At 34.2% G+C, this 23,073-nt stretch overlaps 1 protein-coding gene across 3 annotated transcripts in view; it reads right to left on the bottom strand.

The window, feature by feature from the left end:
* The window catches only part of LOC106073845 (A disintegrin and metalloproteinase with thrombospondin motifs 7-like), a 50,864-nt gene continuing 27,791 nt past the window's right edge, over nucleotides 1-23,073 (bottom strand). For all 3 annotated transcript variants that reach the window (XM_056033817.1, XM_056033816.1, XM_056033819.1), the window contains exons 11-17: nucleotides 18,291-18,464; nucleotides 15,000-15,138; nucleotides 13,569-13,688; nucleotides 11,951-12,002; nucleotides 11,183-11,317; nucleotides 8,182-8,364; nucleotides 1-607 (exon numbers count right to left, since the gene is read on the bottom strand). In XM_056033817.1, the coding sequence (XP_055889792.1) occupies nucleotides 414-607; nucleotides 8,182-8,364; nucleotides 11,183-11,317; nucleotides 11,951-12,002; nucleotides 13,569-13,688; nucleotides 15,000-15,138; nucleotides 18,291-18,464 (997 nt within the window). In that variant the 3' untranslated portion in view covers nucleotides 1-413. The remainder of the gene's footprint in view (nucleotides 608-8,181; nucleotides 8,365-11,182; nucleotides 11,318-11,950; nucleotides 12,003-13,568; nucleotides 13,689-14,999; nucleotides 15,139-18,290; nucleotides 18,465-23,073) is intronic.

The raw sequence follows: 23,073 nt of genomic DNA, 5'->3' as shown, positions 1-23,073 counted from the left end.
GAAAAAAACAAACCACGGTGCTTTATATTTTTTTAATGTGCATGACTATAGAGATATTTAACAAATAACTATTTACGACTCGTTTCATTACGAGGTTCGAACTGTACTTTACTTTACACATGGTCTTATAGAATAATTTAATCGATGCAGCATACACATTAGATAGTAAGGTCATGGAATTTGATCGTCGGACAAATGGAAAACAGTTTGCAGAACCACATTGTAATCTCCAAAAGGCTTAACATTTTAGGGGCAACATGTAACAATAGGCAGATGTGCATTGAGAGATTGCTATATTATGATAAATATTAATGTGTAAAGATAAAGATAAAAAAAAGGTATGTACAATAAATTGTGAAACGTACTGTTTTTAAAATATGAGAAACATCGACATCAGTGAACTTCTACGTCTATCAAGCTGACATTTGTTTTGACAACAAGAAAATGCAATGAATGTAAAAACAACGATAAATCCAAGTATCGTATAGATGAAAAATGGCTCCAGAATTGTAGTTGCAGTAATTACAGCACATCAATGGCTGTGTCTGGCAGACACTTGGGCTAGTACACAGCTCTGGCTTTAAGTCTGGCTCTCCCAGTACACATTCTGTTATAAGAAACAAAGAGTATACATTACAATGTCTCGACTATTCTACTCTGTACAGCTTCCACTACGTGTTTCTTTTCAATTTTAGATTTGACGAGCTAGTGTATATATATACCATGCCCAACGAGCATAAATTTAGAGTCCGTTTCTTATATTAATGGTGAGGTTCATTGTGGCAACGTCCAAGACAGCAAAAAGACAGTTTTCAAACAACGCCAAAATGATAGTTTATCAATAATTTAATCTTAGTTAACACTAGAAGCACTATATTGCTGTTATTCCTCCATTTTGGTTCTCTCTCCTTTCAGCACGCATTCGCACCATTTCACATTTACATTACGATGCTCACGTAACAGCGATGTCGAATGATATACATTTTTATCATACCAATGGTACACATTCATTATCACACGAATAATACACATTCTTTATAACAAATATGATACTAATTTTTATCACACATATTATAAACATTCTTTATAACAAATATGATACTAATTTTTATCACACATATTATAAACATTCTTTATTACAAGTATGATACACATTTTTTTAATTTACAATGAAAGAGTAAAATTATTGTTGGTGCTCTCTACTTATTGTTACTGTCAGGATATATTTAAAAATCTCTTGTATAGTCGAGACCAATCATTACAGAAAGCCTGATCACTGCGACGTCGCAGCCTCTGGACAGTTTACACCGTTAGCTCGTTGTAACGTCACAATATGTAAACTCCGTACACTTTGACAGCGACCACAGTTGTCTTCTCTTTTAGAGAGCATTATAACATTAACACATGAAGTCGAGCCTCGAAATTAGAGCATGCGCAGTAAAAACTTGCGGAAGTTGTAAGAATCAACTGCTCGCTCAGGGATGCTCTGGTAGAGTTACCATTTACCTGACGACTCTAAAAGACTATGACATACACAGATGTGCGACATTCCGTATTTTCAAAAAGAAGATTAAAAGTTTGCCTTGCTATTGGGATTCAAATAAAACTTTAATAAGATTACAAAGAGAGTTTGTGTTACACAAACTCAGAGGCGGCCCCCGTCGAAGTCGGATCCCTGTCGGATCTGCATATTCGCAAATAATATTCAAGAGGTGATTTAATTTTGATGTAAAATGTTTTACACGTTTCGGATGTTCCTTCAGAGTTGAAGATAATTACTTCCTAGTCCAAACCTCCCGCAGGACGACGGGGGATGGGAGCGGGCAGGGTTTGAACCCTGGGCCATCCATAAATCTGAACGACAGTCCAGCGCGCAAACCGCACGACCAGGCAGCCATCCGATGGTCAAAAGTAATAATGTTTCAAAGATTCATTTGCCGCAAATTTAAATTTAAATTTAATAAAAAAATAGTAGATTAGTTTTAATATATTAAAACATTACAATATTGATCAAAACGTTTGGAAATGAAAATCTACACTTTTTTTTTACACTTTAAGTTTAGAAATTGAAATTCTACATCTTAATCTAGTCTATTTTAGTCTAAACTAGATCTAGAAATTCTAGATCTAGACTCTAAAATAATTTTAATTAGAATATAAATCCAGATCTAGATATACTGTAATAAAAATCTAGATCTAGTTTAAAAAATCTAGATTAGATCTAAATCAAGATATCATTCCTTTTTTAAACGCGAGTCACATAACGAGGCTTAATAAACATTACTATACCGAGTTCTTTTTTCATTTCATTTGAAGAATTAATTCCATATAACGTCAGAGGGAAAAAAAAACACTACGTCACACGGCCTAGCTAGACTAAAAATCGCCTTCATCTATAAGAGCCATTTATCGAGTGTTCATAGACTTTGGTGCACCGAGTGCGTTCTTTAAGCATTTCATTTAAAGAATTCATTCCATATGACGTTAAAGGAAAAAAAAACACTACGTCACAAGGCCTAGCTAGACTAAAAATCACCTCTATCAACACGAGCCATTTCTCGAGTGTTCATAGACATTGGTGCACCGAGTGCGTTCTTTTAGCATTTCATTTATAGAATTCATTCCATGTGACGTCAAAGGAAAAAAAAACACTACGTCACACGGCTTAGTTAGATTAAATATGTTTTCATTAATACAAGCAATTTTTTCGAGGGTTAATAGACATTGGTGCACCGAGTGCGTTCTTTTAACATTACATTTAAAGAGTCCATTCATATGACGTCAAAGAAAAAAAATTCCATTACCTCACAATAGGCTAGTACCGGTACCATAAAAAAAAATGTCTTTATTTACACGAGATATTTAACGAGGGTTCATAGACATTGGTGCACTGAGTTCTAATAGATATTATTTAAAAAGGATCAAAGCCACATTGTTTTTGCGTTTTGTCTGTCAGTCGGTCTGTCCGTTATCTTGATATAAAAAAAACAACTAAAAGTTATTAAAAATTGATTAACCTTTATTTTACGTTTCAAAACATCGCAATAATTTTTAGGTATGAACACAATTGAAAAGTTTATATAATAGATTGTTCCGGATGTTTGTATAAATAGTAAAAGAAAAAGAGAATTTCAGATAAATGTAATACCGTTAATTAAATTTTTTGGATGGTCTCGTATAAAAATTAGATGTACTACAGCCACGTGGAGAGATTTTCATACCTTACTTTGGTGTTTGGATTCTGTTTTCCTTAAAAATCGGAACATAATATTAACGATAATTAGATTTTTTAATGTTTTAGGTAGAAAGTTAAATGTACTGTAAGAGAGTAGTGAGTTAAAATATTTTTCATAAAAATCCGTAAAAACATTATTTCGTAAATGAGAAGATTATTTGTTTATTAATTAGAAGAGGGAGTTCAAACAATTATTTGGCGTTAGTAGATTTTTAAATAAATTCGGAAATTTCTGGTGACGATTTGTAACAAACAAAATCCGGAACTTTCTTTATCGATTACAAAACTTCTATTTTATGTTTTACAAGAAAATTAAATGTCTAAAAAGTAATTTTCAGTAATCAATTCTATTAAATTACTTTTTTTAAAAGCCTTATGCGATTTCAAACAATCATTAGGCATAATTCATGTTTTATAAAACAATATCCGGAACATTTTTACACTTAATGAAATATAAGTCAGTATAGAGATTATGATTTAGCATTAATATGCTATTTACATAAAAAACGGAACAACATATTATTGATAATGTGTTTTTGCAACGTTTAAGCATGGAAATTGAATGTAATATAAGTTAGAAGAGCAAACAAACATTTGTTGGCGTTGATTAGTTTTGCACAACTAGTTCCCCTTATAGACCTTGTGGTCTATAGGGCAGATGATGTAAAGTTCATCTGTTTTTGTGGCCTACGGATAGCGAGGGTGTCATGTAGCCAGCACAACGACTAACCGCCTATACTTTTCCCCAACTAATGTCAGGTACCCATTAGAGCTGAGAGGACTTAGAGGCGCCCAAAGTTTCCAAAGTTGGAAATCCCAGTCTTCACCAGGATTCGAACCCGGGACTCCCGGTTCGGAAGCCAAGCGCTTTACCGCTCAGCCACCTCGCCTCCCCTGGCCTAACTTATGTCTTATAATTAATCTAATTGTTTTGAAAAGGCTCAATCTCTTATTCAAATCCTCAAAAAAAGAAAGAGAAAATCCGCAATAAAAAAATGTTCAGAAAAATGAAGATTATAAGATTACTATTTTAAATTAGGTCTAACTTATAATGCATACTAATTAGCTTTTTCTTTTTAAAAAACTGCTTGCATAACTGATTTTAAAAATTAGATTTTTCGCTTTCAGAAAAAAAAAAGTAGCCGTTGCATCAGAACTTTGAATGGTCTAAAATATTGTGATGTCAGATTTTCAATATCTTCTAGTTTACGAGATCTAAACGGGACGGACGGACAGACAGACAGACGTTTCGCACAAAACTAATAGCGTCTTTTCCACTTTCGGGGGCCGCTAAAAAGTTGCCCAACACTAAGAAAGTATTGCTATTTTATGGATCTAAACCATGTTTACCTTGTTTACATGAGATAAGATCAAAAGAATCAAGATCTAATGTTTAAAACTATATTTAGCATAGATAGTTTTTTACTTTAACACATGAAAATACAAACTATAGTCTTTTACACCGATATTTTGATGGGCCGGCCTTAGGCCACAACAACCTATGCGACCGAAGTGGATTCGCGCTAATTCTAAGTGTAAAAAGTTATTATTTGACACTATTTTATAACTTTTAACAGATTTTCTCGCGGCCTCCTGTCAGTTACCAGGAGCTCATTGAAATCTTAAATTGCAAAATATACGAATAATTGCTGGAATATCCGGAAATTATTTAAATCTTTAGAAAACTCATACAAATCTCCTGACATATATAGATAAAAATTGTCATTTTGGGGTGTCATCCAAGTCATTCAATATGGAAAACGCCAATCCTACTCGCGATAAAAAAAATGTAGTAAAGAATGAATAAAATGCAAAGACGAATTTATATTCTAATACAAACTCTTAAATGTCACTTGTTATCCATATCCCTACCCAAAATCCGTTTCGCATAGGGACCCACAACGGTTGAGTCCGGTCCTGCTATATAGTGACGGGTGAATACAGAGTAGATGAATTATTCTTGTTTTTCCACCCAGAAATTATGTTTATAAAAGGGAGGTCAACTTTACATATAAAAAAAACTTGGCTACAAAAGTCAAGACCTGTAGGAATTAAAGTGATTTTACTAAGTCTAATTCTAATATAATAAAGAAGACAATCTGATACAATTTTTATAGTCTGTTTAGCCCAGCGTATATAGATCTACTTTGTTTGCAATCAAAGTAGATGCTATCCTCTGTTGTCAAAATGTATCTTCATAATCATAGTACCCTAATCTTTACAATAACATTATTTCTTGAAGTGAGGCGTAGTGAACAAAATGTGCAGTGTACTTCATTGGCGCCCCCTCCCCCCAATTTTCTTTGAACATCAAAATCACATAGAAATATAGGCTGGGCATGGCGCACCTACCCCCGAAGCCCGCGCTTACCCCCCCCCCCCCTTTATACTACTCCTCTGATCTAGACTAAACAGATGTATACAGATGTGTAACGTGAGCAATAGACGCCCCTTGCAAGGGTCTAGGTCCATATTTTGAATTTAATAAACCATTTGATTTGATTTAATTGTCATTGTAAATTAGCTTTAACTTTAGATTTAGACTTAACTTAGGCATTGTAAACCTTAAACTAGATTTAGACTAGACTCCTTTTAAAACTAAAATCAAGAACAGTCATCATGAAATTGCTCTGGCTATTTATCCTAATAATCACTAAATACACACTAGCTGAACACAGAACTAGATCTACCTTTGTCAACACTAAACTTAAAAAGGAAACAACAGTCATAATCAATCATCACACTTTAGAACAATGCAACTTCAAAAATAACCTAACATACACATCCATAACATTAAAGAAGATTACCCACCACAAATGGAAGTTCTCAATCAGACACAGCAGAAATAAATACCTATCACTGTTAATATTAATAGCAGGAGATGTAGAGTCAAATCCAGGGTCTAGATCTAAAGATAGATGCAACATCTGCAAAAAAATATGCACCCTGAAACAGAAAGCCATTCAATGTGACACCTGCGATGAATGGTACCATGCATCATGTCTCCATATGAATACACCTGTGTATTATGCCTTAGGCAACAAAGACGCATCATGGCACTGTGTACCGTGTGGGTTACCTCAGTTTACATCAGGACTGTTTGATTCCTTTGATGCGGACACATCTAACCCATACAACATCCTAAACACCATCCCAAACCAAACTCACCAACCACTAGCCAGATCCACTCCTGTTAAACCTAAATCTACTAAAATTAATACAACAGCCTAACTAAACAAACCTACTAAAGAAGTAATACCAAAATACCTTAAAACCTTAGTAATAAATTTTCAAAGCATTAGGAACAAAACAGCAGACTTAGAAATTTTATTAGAATGTGAGAAACCAGACATAATTGCAGGAACAGAAACTTGGCTACATCCTGAAATTTATAATACAGAAATAAAGCTTCTGGACCTGATGGTATTCCAGCTAGATTACTCAAAGAACTAAAAATGAGCTAGCCCAAGTGTTCAAAATACTCTTTCAGGCTTCACTTAACCAGGGCAGAGTACCAAAGGACTGGAAAGAAGCTAATGTCACCCCCCTATTTAAAAAAGGAGAAAAATCAGACCCAGGAAACTACAGACCAGTATCACTTACCAGCATCACATGTAAAATCCTAGAACACATAATATGTAGCAACATCATAAACCACTTAGACAAACATAATGTCCTCACACCATACCAACATGGCTTTAGGAAATATAGATCATGTGAAACACAACTAATAGGACTAATTGATGATTTTTCAAAAGGTTTAGATAATAGTGAACAAATAGATGCTATCTTACTAGATTTTTCTAAGGCTTTTGACAAAGTTCACCACCATAGTTTGCTTAAAAAATTAAAATATTTCGGCATTAATGGTCCACTGCATCAGTGGATTAAAGATTTTCTGATAGGGAGAGAACAAACTGTAATAATAAATGGCTCTAAATCAACACCGATAACAGTAAACTCAGGTGTACCTCAAGGAACAGTCTTGGGTCCACTACTATTTTTAATTTACATAAATGATTTACCAAATTGCATTAGTTCAGGAACAAAAGTCAGATTATTTGCAGACGATTGCATAATATATAGAACAATAAAAACAACACAAGACACAGATATTTTACAAAGAGAATTAGATGAATTACAGAAATGGGAATCAAATTGGAGCATGTCTTTCCACCCAGAAAAATGTCAGTTGTTAAGAGTAACAAAAAAACTAAAACAAATTAATTCCACTTATCTTATTCATGGCAAACCAGTAACACAGACTAAAAACGCAAAATACCTAGGTGTTATAATAAATGAAAAACTATCATGGAATCCACATATTGATGAAACTACAAAAAAATCAAACAAAGCAATTTATTAAAAGAAATTTCTATAAATCAAATAAGAACATAAAACTAAAATGTTATTTAACCTTGGTTAGGCCAATAATAGAATATGCATCCTCCGTTTGGGACCCATCAACTCAAGAAAACATTAAGAAACTGGAACAGACACAAAATAGAGCAGTGAGATTCATAACAAACGAATATTCACATTTGACTAGAGTAACACCTTTAGTAAAATCACTAAATTTAGAAAGCCTTCAGGACAGAAGGCTCAAAAGTAAAGTAGCAATCATACATAAAACACTGAACCATAATCTTCAAATACAAAAACAAAATTTAATAAAATACTCTGAAAGACACAAAGATAAAGGCACATTCCTCGTCCCATATGCTAGGACAAATTTGTACAAACAATCCTTCTTCCCTAGTGCTATCAGAGCATGGAATGGGTTGCCAGAGCTAGCCAGGAAAACCAGTGACTTGGCTGAATTTAAGTCATTGGTTAATATGCATGACTAAATGCATGACGCGTAGGACGTTATCATCTTCTTTTTTGAAGTAACGTCTGTATTATATAAGATAAGGCAGTTCTGAATATTAACAAATTTGGCCTACCTCTAGCCACTTTGGGCGATCTACGAATCAGAAGTGGTTTCGCTGATGTGGGTCTCATTGCTATGTTTCTTCTGGTGATTGTGGTAAAAGGTGTACCGTAATTACAAGTGCCACAGCAAGTTTCTTTTTCTTTAGCACAGTGATATGTTTGACAATTTTCTTTTTTGTCACCGTACTCACAACCTGGTTCAAGTCAATAGAGAATTATAAAGATGTGAAATTTGTCCAAAATGAGAGATTTTCATTCGTTTTTTGGTCTATCCGGTCCACTGAATACTAAAGTATGTATGAAGCAATTCAGAGAATATAATCATTTCTGTGCACCAAGAGTTTTGTAAAATCAAATTGCTAATCTTTTCTACTTGCATAATTTAAGTACCTTATATTCAAAAATATTCATTATATGCTATAAGAAACAAAAAACGCCTTGTACAAAGCAATTTAAAACGTTAAAATATTTTGACAATCTCAGTGTAATTATTTGTATTGCCATATTGGCAATCATTGTACTTTAAAATGTAACTATTTAATTTGTAAGCTTACTAATAAAATATGTATCTTTTTGTTTAAAAAAGAAGAGGAAAAAAAAAAGCCCAATAAAGAGGCCAATAGCCAAAAAAAAAAGAGGCAAAGAAAAAAGGCAAAAGCCCAAGGATTCCTAGGATGTAAACAGCTCGACAACTGAAGTCAAAAGCTAAAAAGCAGAGTCAGAGGTATCCTTAAAGAAAATTTAAAAAAAATATATAATGTAACGACTGCTTGCGATTAAAGAAGTTTGAGTCTTATATGTCGCTTTGTTGGAAATAAGTATTGTATTGGACAGCATGCGATAGAACGCGCGATAAGTCAAGATAGATAACGTAAAATCCGGTCAAGATTAGCTTATCCCACTTATTTATCAATGAGGTATTAAGAACTTCTGGCTAGAGGTCAAGCGTGACGTGCGCTCATGGTCTAGACAAAGGGGAAGGGGTAGTCTGGCTGTCTCGCAAGATGAAAGGAGCTAAGATCGTCTCGCGCAAGTAAAAAAGTCAACAGGGCTGACGGACTTGACACTAGACTAGAATAAACGAGTCTTGCCCAGAGTAGCAAATGTGGTTTGACATTCGAACTAAGAGAAGGGGAGATAACCAAGGAACGTGACAATATGGTTGCCATTGTGGTAGAGTTAACCTAGCGAGAAGAGGAAAAGGTGGAGTTTGGTGTGTAAAATTTGGCCTAGAAAGGAAAATTAATATGGATGAAATTAATAAATAATGATGTGATAAAATTGTGTGTGACACTTTCAGCAAGTTTTTGTCTGTAACAGATACCACTACACTTTTCGAAAGCTTTGAAAAAAACTTTTTGTCAATTATACAAGTTTATAATTTAGTTGTTAACAGTAATCTTTCAATGTAACTTATTAGATAATATTTATTACAAATCTTATAACAACTCTGTCTGTTTGGTAAAATGAATGTACGCATTATTTCTCCAACACCTTATCTCTGATGAAGATTAAAATTTGCTCTTAAGTAGGAACTACAGTAAAATCCTTTTCTTCCCCCGCCCCCTATTATCCCAACTGGTCCAGGACTCCAGATAAGTGGCAGGATCTTAGCGTTTCGAGAAAATAGAAAGTATGAAATAGCGCTAAAAAAAAACATTTTGTAAACATATTTATAATTACACAAAGTAATTATTTTTAAGTTTAGATCTAATACTCATTTAACTACATGACTGCACTGGCGGATCCAGAACATTGGAGTGGGGGGGGCGATTTTTTTCCAAACCCTAACCCTAACGCCCAGTAAACCCTAACCCTATGCATAAACGTGAGTACAGCATATATATATATATATATATATATATATATATATATATATATATATATATATATATATATATATATATATATTCGATATATGAGAATAAAATAAGACTGTTTCTCAATCTTCGGCGAAAAAAAACAGAAAAAAAAGAGTCTTTCTCTTGCAAGCTTGGGGGTCTGGGAGAGTGCTGTAAGCTTCTTCAGTGGGGTTCGGGGCGAAGCCCCGACGCCCAAAAGCGTTTTCTTGCATTTTTCTCTGCAGTACTAGTCATCTAGTACTAATGTTCTCACACTATGAAGATGGAGGATTTGTGCCTTTTTATGTGTTCTCAGCTAATACTTTGACGTGTTAGAGTTAAAACTATTATTTGTAATATACCACATATAACCAAAATGCTTTTGAGGTTGGGGGTTTGAGACTTGCAGCAGAGTGGGGAGCTAAAAAGGTTGAGAACCGTTGATTTAAAGCCTTGTACCAAAATGGTAATTGCCGAAACGGCCATCGTCAAAACAGCGCCCTTAAAATTTCGTGTATCGTGAGAGGTATGGCTAGTTAGCATTTTGCATTTGTTGTTATGGTATAGTATGGGTAATTAGGATTTGTATTGGTTGTTAAGGTTTCGTATTGGTAGTCAGGTGTCAAGGCCTACTTCCACTAATATATGTATGTGTCATGCTAAATGTACCCAAGTCCTGGATAATACCATAATGACACGTACAATGACAAAATAAGATTCAGAATGCCACTTTACCAACATATAACATGTTTAATTACATTATTTTCACTATAATTACAGAAAAATAGTTAGAGTCTACACTTAGACTATATATATCCAAAAAGTCCAACTGTCCTGGACTAGGAACAAAAACACACTCTGCCTTATCATGAGTTACATTGTTCAACAAAACATCTCACCAAACAAAAACAACCCAAAACAATAACAGTTTTGAAATCAACCACCTGAATTGCCCCCCTTCTCCTCTACAGTAAACAGGAGACCCAGGCTGACCAGAACTCAGTCCTGACATCAGGGTTTGATATTGGTAGTTTGAATTTGATATGGATGGTTAGGGTTATGTATTGGTAGTTAGGATTTGATATGGGCAGTTAGTGTTTGTATTGCTAGTTATGGTCATTATTTGTACACAGGACTTGACATTACAAATAGTTAAGAAGTTTGTATTTACCTCTAATGGGTCTAGACATATTGTTACAGGTGCCACAGCAGAGGTCATAGTGTGCTTTTTGGTAACAGTTGCCTACAAATTTACTGATCAATGATTTGCAGTGATCTTCTTTTGTGTCTCCAAATAAGCATGTCTCTAGAAGATGAAAAAGTAATTTTAGGAAAAAACAAACAAATTATTATTAGATTTAGATTAGTAAGTCATTCATATACATAGTAAATTCTTTTTCTATTAGGATCAGTTCTGTTGGGATCAGTTCTATTAGAATCATTTCTATAAGGCTTATAAGCTTATAGCATCCTCAAAGCGCTTTTGGTCCAATCTCATTTTGTGGACAAGTGGGGGGAGGGGGTATGCTGCCTTTTCGGCGCTCAGTAAACACAACTCTGCCCGAGTCGGGTATCGAACCTCGAGCCCCCTTCTAGGTAGCCAAGCCAAGCCAAGCCAAGCGCACTTGGCCTCTCGACCACGCTTCCCACATATCTATTAGGATCAGTTCCATTAGGATAATTTCTATTAGGATCAAGTCTGCTAGGATCAGTTCTATTAGAATAAGTTCTAGGTCTAGTAGGATCAGTTTTGTATTTTAGTAAGACTGTATGTGTATGTGCAAAGACAAATAGTTTCACACACCACCCCGAGAAAAATGAATCCTGGCTACGCCCATGATGCCTACTATCTCTTATCTTTTTGGTCAACGCATAAACACAATTAAAATTTAGTATTTAGGTCTAAGAAAAAGAATATATAAGCATTTAAACTACACACCATCAACTTGTGGAGCGAATGGGACGCTGACACATTTTCCATACAAACAGATCTGAAACATACATAAGTAATTTTAAAAGTCAAATAAAATTATAGTGTATAACATACTATATACTTAGGACGAAGTGGTTATTTTATTTCAAGCTTCAGATATTATGTACTACACTTAACTATAAGTAAGATAAATTGGTCCACCCATGGGTCAACATTGCACTTAGAAGCTCGTGTTTGAGTATTGGATATCCGAAGTAATATTCTATTTCGATGATCTTGAAAAATGTTAGTAAAATGGTTTACATAATTCGAATGTTCTATCGGAATTGAAGATAATCTACATACTAGTCCAAACCTGCCGCAGGACGACGGAGGATGGCGGCGGATAGTATTTGTGTTTGTTTAAATTTTTCGGATGTTCCTTCAGAGTTGAAGATAATTAACTTCCTAGTTCAAATCTCCCGAAGAACGACGAGGGATGGGCGCGGACAGGGTTTAAACCGTAGACCAGCGATAAGTCCAAACGAAAGTCCAGAGAGCAAACCACACGACCTAGCAGCCATCAAGGACAAGTTATGTACCAGTGACTATCGAGATGACCCAACTTAGCGCGCAAGTATTATAGATCTAAAACTAAAAGACCAACGAATTATCACAGTAAATATGAGGTATATTAATCTAGATCTAAATTTTATTTCTATACACCAGGTTCACTTTTATACATTAGTTTTATAAATTTACATATATATAAATTTTACAGATATAAATTCAATTATTCAATCTAGGTTAAGTTTATAGCCTTGATCATGAGATAATTTTTAACACTCGATAAAAAATAGATGATGTTTGAAAGCATTATTATTATTATTATAGTTTTTATACAGCTCTACTTTCATGCTTCTAGCATGCTCAGAGCGCAATGGTCCAAACTCATTTGTTGACCAGTTTGGGGGGGGGGGGAGGTGAAATCTGGGAGAAGGTTTTTTCGTGCTGCCTTTAGTAAACATAACTATGCCTGAGACGGGTGTGGATAAATCAGATAGATTTTCATATGTTTTGATAAAAAGCAGTTCCAATGAAACACAAGATATGCATGACAAATACTAGAATACGCTGGCTAAAAGAGGGACTTGAAATATGGGCAGTTTGATTAAAAGTACAAAAAATAAATGTTGGGGTGCGTCAAAATATTATGTGACAATTCACAGGATGTAATTAGAAAAAGAAAGCTAGAAAGAATATCATAGATCCAATCAAAAATTTCGAATAAGAACTGAAAAGTAGCAGAATTAACAAATAGTGTACACAAGACTTGGAACCTATTTGCTGGGAGGAGATTCGTTTTCTAGTGTGTTGTGGGAAATAGTGATACTCAAATTTGAGGGCTGGTCCAAAACTATGTAATAGACATTAGAATTAGATTGATAAATTATTGTATTAAGGAGCGTAACCCAACATAGATTTACATTCTTAAAAGTTTAAATTTAAATAATGAAATGGTTTCATTATATTTTATAAGCAAGAACAAAATTGGAGGGGCCCATAGCTGAATGGTAACTCCTAATGACGCTTGCCCTGATTTGAAAATAAAATCTGTAAATCTATAACTATTAGGAAAGCTTACTTTTCCATCGCCACAGGTTGTCCCGATATATGCTTCCATCAATATACAGTCATCAGAATTCAAGGGATCTCGACAATACATTGAATGACATATATCCTCAATTTCAGTGTTTTCTGCACCCTACGAAAGAAAAAAAAAGATATTCTTGTCTTTGATAGTAAGTGTAACATAGTACGTAAAAAAAAAAAGATTTTGTAGTCTGATACAAATGTGTGTTAATATCAAGATGCAAATTATTTGTGTGCGTTTGTGTATTTGTATATGGCATATATGATATACATGTATATGGCTCTTCGTGTCTCGAAAGACAATGGATGCTCCCAGGTGAGTCAATGGCTTTGCTTTCTTTTTCTTTCTCTTGACTTATGCAGCTTCCTTACTTTTGCACTAGGCGAAGCTCGTACCAGCACGTTTAATCTGTTTCCATGATGTCCGGTCTCCTCTCACATACTTCGTTCGTGGTTCTCATTTTTGTCTTACAGACATCTCTGTAGGTCAGTCTTGGGCGGCCCTTGGGTCTGACTCCTTCTGCAAGTTCAACGTATAGTATGTATTTAAGAATTATTCCATCTGGCATACGAGTGACATGACCGTGCTAGAGTAGTCGTCTCTGTGTAAGAAGAGCATATATGATGTGCTTATTTGCTCGTTTCAGAACGTCCTCTTTGGAGACATCATCCTTCCAGGAGATGCACATTAAGCGTCGCAGGAAGCGACTATTCAATCTGTGTTCTTGACGCATGTAAGTTGCCCAGCTCTCACTGCCAAGAAGTGTGCTCAGAACGCAGGCATTGTAGACTAGGACTTTGGTTGCAGTAGTCAATTTGGTATTTTCCCAGACGTGCTTGGAGAGTTTTCCGTGGCTGCAGAAACTTTTCCTATTCATTTTGTTAGCTCAGTGTCTAAATCTAGTTTGCTGGTTATTGTTGTATCCAAGCAGGTGAATTCCTGCACCACCGTAAGTGTCATTTCCAATATGTATAGCTGGTATTTCTTCTACATCTTTTGCCAGGATTTCAGTCTTAGAGAGAGGCTCATTGTAAGGCCAAACTCTTAACAAGCAGCTGCTAGAGCATTTACAAGACTCTGCAATCCTTCTTGTGTACATTTGCTTGTAGATCTACATATATTTGATTAAAATTTGAAATGAATAGACTACATTTTGTATGTTCATGTGTTAAAGTATAAAGTAGATCCTAGTTAGACAAAGATCTAGATATAGACTAATCTAGAATTAAATAATGGCTTGATAGAGTTCATTCTGCGCTTCGTTACTACGTCCTTCTTACCGTTCGTTTCCCCTTCCCGAAAAAAAAAGATCGCCTTTGGCATAAGTTCGTCTCCCATGAGGAAAAAAAAATTAAATACTGCTTCTATACTGTCCACATCAGCCTTCCCGATTTTTAAAAATTCAGAAATAGTTTCACTTACCTTGCAATAGTAGGAATCCTTTCCGTAATTTAGTTGACACTGTTGATTAGGTTTAATGAACTGACCCAATAGTTTATTAGATACATCTGGAATGTTAGCTGAAGTTTCGATAGCGTAAGCTAGACATTCGTATCGACGGCTTAAATTGAATAAAAGTCACTTAACAATATAAAATACGTAAAACTTGGCTTAAATTTTGGCTACAAATTTTAGTCATTTAAAGCTATAGAAAAAATATTTATTACTGTAAATATTTAAATAAATTCACTAGCGGATCCAGAACTTTGGAGTTCAACGACATCAACGAAGGTGTATTTCTCCATACAAGATCTTCTGGAAAACTATTTAATGTATCAAGGCTGCGTGCAAAAACCAAGGTTAGGAAGTTACTTATCAGGGAACTCCTGTAGGCTGATGATGCAGATATTGTGGCTGATTCTGATATTCAGCTTCAGTCCCTGGTTGACAAACTATCTGCTGCTTGCCAGAAGTTTGGCTTAAATATTATTCGAAGCAAGACTAAGATACTAGTTCAAAACACCTTAAAACTGCACCTCAAGTAAACATTAATGGCCAACCACAAGATATTGTTGATAATTTTTGCAACCTTGGCTCCATAAAACCCAACAATGTTCTACAGGATAAAGACATTAACAACAGGATAGACAAAGCAATGGCCGCCATGCCATGGTTGCAGAAAAGAGTGTGGGACAACATATTGCTCACTAGCAATACTAGAGCCTTAGTCTACCGGGCCTGTGTGATGAGAACTTTGCTATACGGAAGTGAAACATGGTCAACCTACTCATGGCAGGAAAAAAGCTGAGTGTCTTCCACAAGACATTCTGTATAGCAATCAAATAGAAGGCATGAGTTCCGCTGGTCGCCCACTTTTAAGGTATACGGATGTATGCAAACGAGACAGCTGGGAAAAAAGTGTCACTGAATAGAGCCACATGCAGAGAGAGAATAAAGGAAGGGTCTTGAAATGCAGATGCCATACACAACAAAAGCAGAACGATGGGTGAAAATGCACAGCGCCTGGCGATTACATACGCCCAACCTGTGACCGCAACTGTGTATCAAGGATTGGCATCTTTAGTCACACATGAAGTTGCAAAGGGAAAAGATTGCCTCTCGAGACTAAAATGTCACTAAAACTCAACCAATCCTAAGACAATACATACAAGTAAGGAAGATTACAATTACAATATAATTGTTTGTGCATTTTCTGTATCTCTAAGTAATAAAAAATATATGCATGAAATTACAAGAAATTTAAACAAAAATATAAATATTATTTAATTGTGTTTTTCTGGTGAACTAGCTACTAAAATTCAAACAAAACATTTATGTTTGCTTTTAGGGGCTAAGAATGCACTCTGTATGTAAATATTACGCACATTAAAAAATGGACTTTTTATACATTAAATTTAGTACAGTAGCATAACGTCGGGGTGGAATAAAACAAAAATTAGTTTACTCAAAATATTTACTTAATCAAATTTTTGTTATTTTTTATATAGTAGAAAAACTATTTTCTGATGTGCTCTTGACTGTTGGTTTGTCTGTCACGTTAAGACAAAATAAAAGACTAAACCTATTGAATATCTAATTTTGCTTTTGATTTTTTTTCCTTCCAAAAAAAAAACAACAATATATATATACAAGTCCGTAATAATCTAACACCAGTAATTTTCGGTCTTGAGTTTTTGAGAAAATTATTCGTTTTATACATATATAGCGATTTCAACCCGTTTTTATTAGTGTTATTAGAGTTTTCAATAGATATTTCGGAACAATAAAAAGTTGCAATGATTGATAAGAAAATTAAAGTAATATGGAACAATTTGTTTTTTTCCAAACAAAATCCGGAAAATTCCTTACTTTTAACAATCAAAACAAAATATCTTAAGTATTTTTTTGCAAAAAAAAGGAACCCATAGCGATCCGAAGAGGCTGCCTCTGAGTTAGTGTGACAACACAAACTCCTTTTGTGATCTTATTTTGCTAAATTTCTCAATCAAGTGCACACAGAATTATTTAATTAAATGTACTATTGTACAGTAGCGAATGTGATATTAAAACACATCTTTTGTAATGAGTAATTTTTTTTTTTATTTTAGAAATAATTTTGAAGCACAGGTTTTCAAATCGATATTTATATTCTAAATGTGTAGTCTTTGTGATCTTTCACTAGCGGAAACATAATTTTGAGGTGGGGGGAGGTCACTTTTTTTTTCCAAGCCGAAACCCTAACCACCTAAAATTAAACTCTAACCTATGTATAAACGCAAACATTTACATACACCAGTATTTCCAAACATTAGGTAAAAAAAAATATTTTTATTACCGCTGGTGGTTCAAACCCGGAAACCAATTGTTGCCTCATAATCATCGGTACACAAACTCATATTTCTAACTTATAGAGTTTTCTAACAATATTTAAAAAAAAATCTAAATAAGTAAAATAAAGTCATTTAAGGGCAGGATTTGATAGTATAGTATGTTTTACAATCGACTAAAATATATTTTCTCCTTTCAAGGAAATGACCCGGGGGGGGGGCATTGCGCCTATCTCATCTCCCACGGTAACAAATCTTTCAATTTAAATTTAGGTTTTAATATATTTAAATAAAATAGGGGTGCGACATAATTGATAAATAAAATATAAAAAAAGTAACATATTTTATATAGATGATGACTACTTCAGTGGTGGTATGACTTCATGTACAAGATGGTTATAATATAAATAATTAGTATGAATTATTTAAAATAATTTTAAAATTTTCTACACATTATCCCAACGCTACAGGGAGGAAGGGGCGGGAAGTCGATCAAATGGCGATTTCCATTGACGTACTCCCCCCCCACCTTTTCCATAGATACAAAGAATAGAAAACTATTTTATAGTTTATGGGCTTACTTTCCTTTAATATAATCCATTCTGCGCCCCCATCCCCACAAACCCACTGGATGCTGCCAACTGGACATTTGCCCAAATTCCCGTATGTTCAGTTCGTTCTTGTTTACAAAATGAATGATATTTATTTATTTTTTGCAGCTTACAGACTAGCAATTTTTAGACTCAAACCCACACCCAACATAAACCAGTTTTTTTTTCTTACTTTCAAAACTTAACATTAATATGTTCGTTTTAAGTAGCCGTTTAAAGTATAATATTTACCAAACCTGACAGGAGCACAGACAACACAAAAGTAATAAGACTAAGGCTTTTTTTGTCTACAAGTGGCCGTTCAAATATCATACAATAAAGATCAAGTAACCAACCTGTTGCTAGGATTCTCAGTCAAAAATTTTGTAAAGTATTTGACGCTACAGGTAGAGAATCGCCATGGATTAAATTTTGTTTCCGGAGTTTGTTTTCTGTTGAGGCCGTTGTTCATAATGTATCTGTCAGAATTAGAGCAGTCATTGCCATCCCCGTCGTGCTTGGCTGAAAGGCTGTAGAAGGTATTGTCATCCCATGTTTAAACAATACATTTTCAAAGATCTTATCTAACGGAAACAACTCTTATTTACATTTAAATTTATTAATAATGCACAACTCTTATCACCTTTGGATATCTTATCTTATATAATTCAGACGTTACTTCAAGAAAGAAGATGATTACGTCCTACGCGTCATGCATTTAGTCATGCATATTAACCAATGACTTAAATTCTGCCAAGTCACTGGTTTTCCTGGCTAGCTCAGGCAACCCATTCCATGCTCTAATAGCACTAGGGAAGAAGGAGTATTTGTACAAATTTGTCCTAGCATATGGGACGAGGAATGTGCCTTTATCTTTGTGTCTTTCATAGTATTTTATTAAATTTTGTTTTTGTATTTTAAGATTATGGTTCAGTGTTTTATGTATGATTGCTACTTTACTTTTGAGCCTTCTGTCCTGAAGGCTTTCTAAATTTAGTGATTTTACTAAAGGTGTTACTCTAGTCAAATGTGAATATTCGTTTGTTATGAATCTCACTGCTCTATTTTGTGTCTGTTCCAGTTTCTTAATGTTTTCTTGAGTTGAGGGGTCCCACACGGAGGATGCATATTCTATTATTGGCCTAAACAAGGTTAAATAACATTTTAGTTTTGTGTTCTTATTTGATTTATAGAAATTTCTTTTAATAAATCCTAATGCTTTGTTTGATTTTTTTGTAGTTTCATCAATATGTGATATTAACAAAATTTTACCGCTAAGGTATTTCGAAATAGGGGTAGTGTGATCGAGAGGCTAAATACGTTTGAACTATGAAGGGGGGGGGGGCTCGAGGTTCAACACCCGACTCGAGCAGAATTCTGTTTACTCAGAGTTTCAAGGCAGCACGGACAAATTTTCTTCCCAGATACCCCCTCCCCAACTAATCAACAAATGAGATTTGACCATAGCGCTCTGAGCATGCTATAATCATGAAAGTAGTGCTATATTATAGCTATAATAATAATTATTATTAATTTATTGATAGGTAATGTCTTTATTGATTCATGTTTTATAAGTGTGACCATAGACTATATATATATACAGGACTGCCAACTGTGCGCACCACGCCTATATTTTTCAATTAAATAAGTACACCGAGGCGTCCTTGGTTTCAGGGTAGTGTTAGTAGAATGACTTCCGGTGAATTAGTTTACTATATAAAGAAACCATCACTAAAGATTTTAATCACCACTTTTACACCGAATTATGAATGGAAATTTCGTTTATAAGTTGAAAAATAGTCCTATATTAGGCCTATGTGTAATATACAATAAGTAAATCCACCACTAATTAGATCAAAATGATTAACGATAGGCCTAAACCTTGTCATCGAAGGCTAAACATCAGTTTGTTTGTTTACCTTAGAGATCTAATCATAATTGTCTTCACAACATAAGCCAGATTGTACAACATATGATGATGATGACGACATTCTAATACTACTTATTATAGCTTTATGGTATAACATTATTAATATTATGAAGTAGGCCCTAATTTGAATATCCTTTTATAAACAACATAAACCATATTTAAATTAACAAATATCTACATGCTTTTGATCTCCTGATGAATTAAAATAAATACAGCTTAAAGGGTAATAAATAACTCTTATTTTACGTAATCATCCACTTTTTTGAAGTAACTTTTGTATTATAAAAGATAAGATAGATTTTTTTTAAATTTTCATTATTACTTCTATTCACTTTATTTTCAAATGTACTGTTTTCTAAGTCCATTTATACGCATTGCTCATGCCAACAATCCTTTAAAAATGATCCAGTACACACAATCATACACTCCATAATAATTGTCTGTATTCTCGCATAGCCACAACATTGGCTAATTTATGTTTAGAAGAATTGAATGTTATTTAGGATTTTATTTAGTTAAAATAATAATAATTTGCAGAGCCAAAACTTTTAGGCATATTTTTCATTTAGTCATAAATATATTATTGCTTTTAATTTTTAATGGTTAATTCTCCATTAATATATAAATATATAATGCATACTATCTGGAAACAAAACTCTAAATAAATTTTTAAAATAGGTATAGATGTAAATAAAAGTTGGTAAAGTATATAGGTAAAAAATGACACCCTCGAAAGTGTATTGACTCTTCAGTTTATCGCTTATTCAACTCATACTAATTAGTATACAATGTAAAAAGTTATTGTCAATTGTGATGAAAAGAGAAAAAAAAAATTATCCAAGCTGGCAGCATCATTCAAACATCGTAAATGTCGTAAAATGAGTTTATACCGGAAGTACATCGGCTCACATTTAGAAGTTGAACGAAACTTATGCTTAGTTACCCATAGTGTTGGCAGTCCTGTATATATATATATATATATATATATATATATATATATATATATATATATATATATATATATATATATATATATATATATATATATATATATATATATATATATATATATAGTCTATGGTGTGACGAGATGTTTTAATGATTATTGTTTGTTCGCTTATTAAAGTCTAGGGGTAATTGAAAGTATTTATCCCGCTCACATATGCAAAATATTTTAACAGGCACACCGCAACTAACAGTAAGAAAAGACCAGTGTATTAAAGTTATAAATTAAAAAGATTTAAGGAATATAAGTTTACAATAGATAAAATGATGAAGAAAAAAATATAACTGAGAAATGAAATAAATGCATTAATGTATACAATAATTGCTCATCATAGATTGTTAATTATTGAGTGAATGAGACAGTTCCTATGACTTGTCTACTTATTATATTTCTTAGCTGGAAAAATTAGTCATCTGTTTCTATCTTAGGACGTCGTCTCGGGATGTCTTCAGTGCTGTAGACAAGCTGTTCCTATGGTTAGGCCGCTACCTGTTTAGCAGTAGAGAAAGTTGGTGCTGCTGTCTAAGTCTGCAATAGTTATCGTAGAGTGATCTCTCAGCTGTGGTCTCTAGCTCGTACTAATTCACACCAGTTTATTTTCTTTAGCGAAGGTTGCTCTTAGCATTCGGCAGTGGGTAGTAGCTATTGGGGAGTGGACAACTTGGGCCGGATACTGAGCAGATGATACTGGGCAGTAGGCACTGTGGACACTGAACAATATTCTATGACCAGGAACAGTAAGCAATGCCTTTTTGATGACAGGTATATAATGGGCTGGGTGTATCTGGTGTGGTTGGCTCGGTCACAGCTTTGCGGGAAGATCTGGCAGATGTAGGCAAATGCGGGTCTACGTTGACAATTCGTTACCAGCAACCATTTACAGCAACCAGTTACATCAACCAGACTGGGGATTGATAGACAATTAGGAACCTCCTAAAAGCATTGAGTAGAGATTCTCATACGCCTTGCAATCATGTAGATGCAGAGATTGGTATTAATCCCAATTAGGCATTTAAAACAATTAGGCATGAAATCCTTAAACACACAACACTCAATTATAAACAACAATAACCATAATACATGTGATATCATACAATGTAGGCTAATACTAGTCAAGGTTCATCCATGAAATATGATTACGTCGACAAGTAATCAGTTATAGCAAAATTGGGAATGAGCATAGTACACTAAATCTAAGGATAAGATGAAAATAAAATGCTAGGGGTCAAGCTACAATGATAAGGTTGATATGATAAATCAAAACCATACTATCCAAGAACCATAAGTTCCTTAAAGGTGTGAGGTGTAATGTACATTATGAAGGACACATTAGACATGTAAATTAATACATTCCATGTGCGCTCATTGGGTTTAGATCACGGTGAAGTAAGCTCTTAGATAGCAATTAGAGTCACGAAAAGTTATCGTTGACATTAATTACTAAGATTCAAAAATGGGTAAAATATAGCAAATGAAATATAATGAAGGAATAGATCATTATGGTTTCAATACCTTATGAAGATATAGCATCGAGATAAAATAATACACATACATAATAAAGTAAAAATATAATAATGCGATCACGGGAAACGTGGTTGAGTACACATACACATTCCTATCAAATAAAACAAGTAAAAATATGTACACTCACCCGTTTGTCCCTAATCAAATATCAAAAATCAGAAGAGACTGTTTGGTTGTAAGTGTTAGTTGGCCTATCTTAAAATGCTTTGGTCTCTCCTTATATATAGATGGGACTTTTTGTTGAACGGGTAGGGAAGAAAGCTAGGTAATTTTTTCACATGTATCTATACATCCGAGATGTCAGGCGTCAGGTCAGATTTACGGTCTATATTCATTGTCAACCGTTTGAGTAGGGACTTAAAACAAATATGCCTCTGTCAAGCCTGTGCAACACTATTCTTAGGGCGGTGCGTATCTTATATGGGGAGGGGGGAACGTGTGAATGGTTATTAAGTTTCTGTGCGTAGCACTGCTGCAGCGCTATTTTGTCGTTGGTCACCCGTCCAGCGGCCAATAATTAAAACTTAACCCTATCTTATCTTATATAATACAGACGTTACTTCAAAAAAGAAGATGATTACGTCCTACCTAGAGAAGCTAGTTTATCTTTTAAGTCGAGTTTTGACCAGTTAAAGCCACTACCTTTGTCCAGACGACGGGAGATAAATTATAAAAGAAT

This window comes from Biomphalaria glabrata, chromosome 6, assembly GCF_947242115.1.
Source record: "Biomphalaria glabrata chromosome 6, xgBioGlab47.1, whole genome shotgun sequence".
Taxonomy (NCBI): domain Eukaryota; kingdom Metazoa; phylum Mollusca; class Gastropoda; family Planorbidae; genus Biomphalaria; species Biomphalaria glabrata.
Note: the sequence above shows the minus strand (reverse complement) of the source record. Positions and strands in the feature narration are given on the sequence as shown.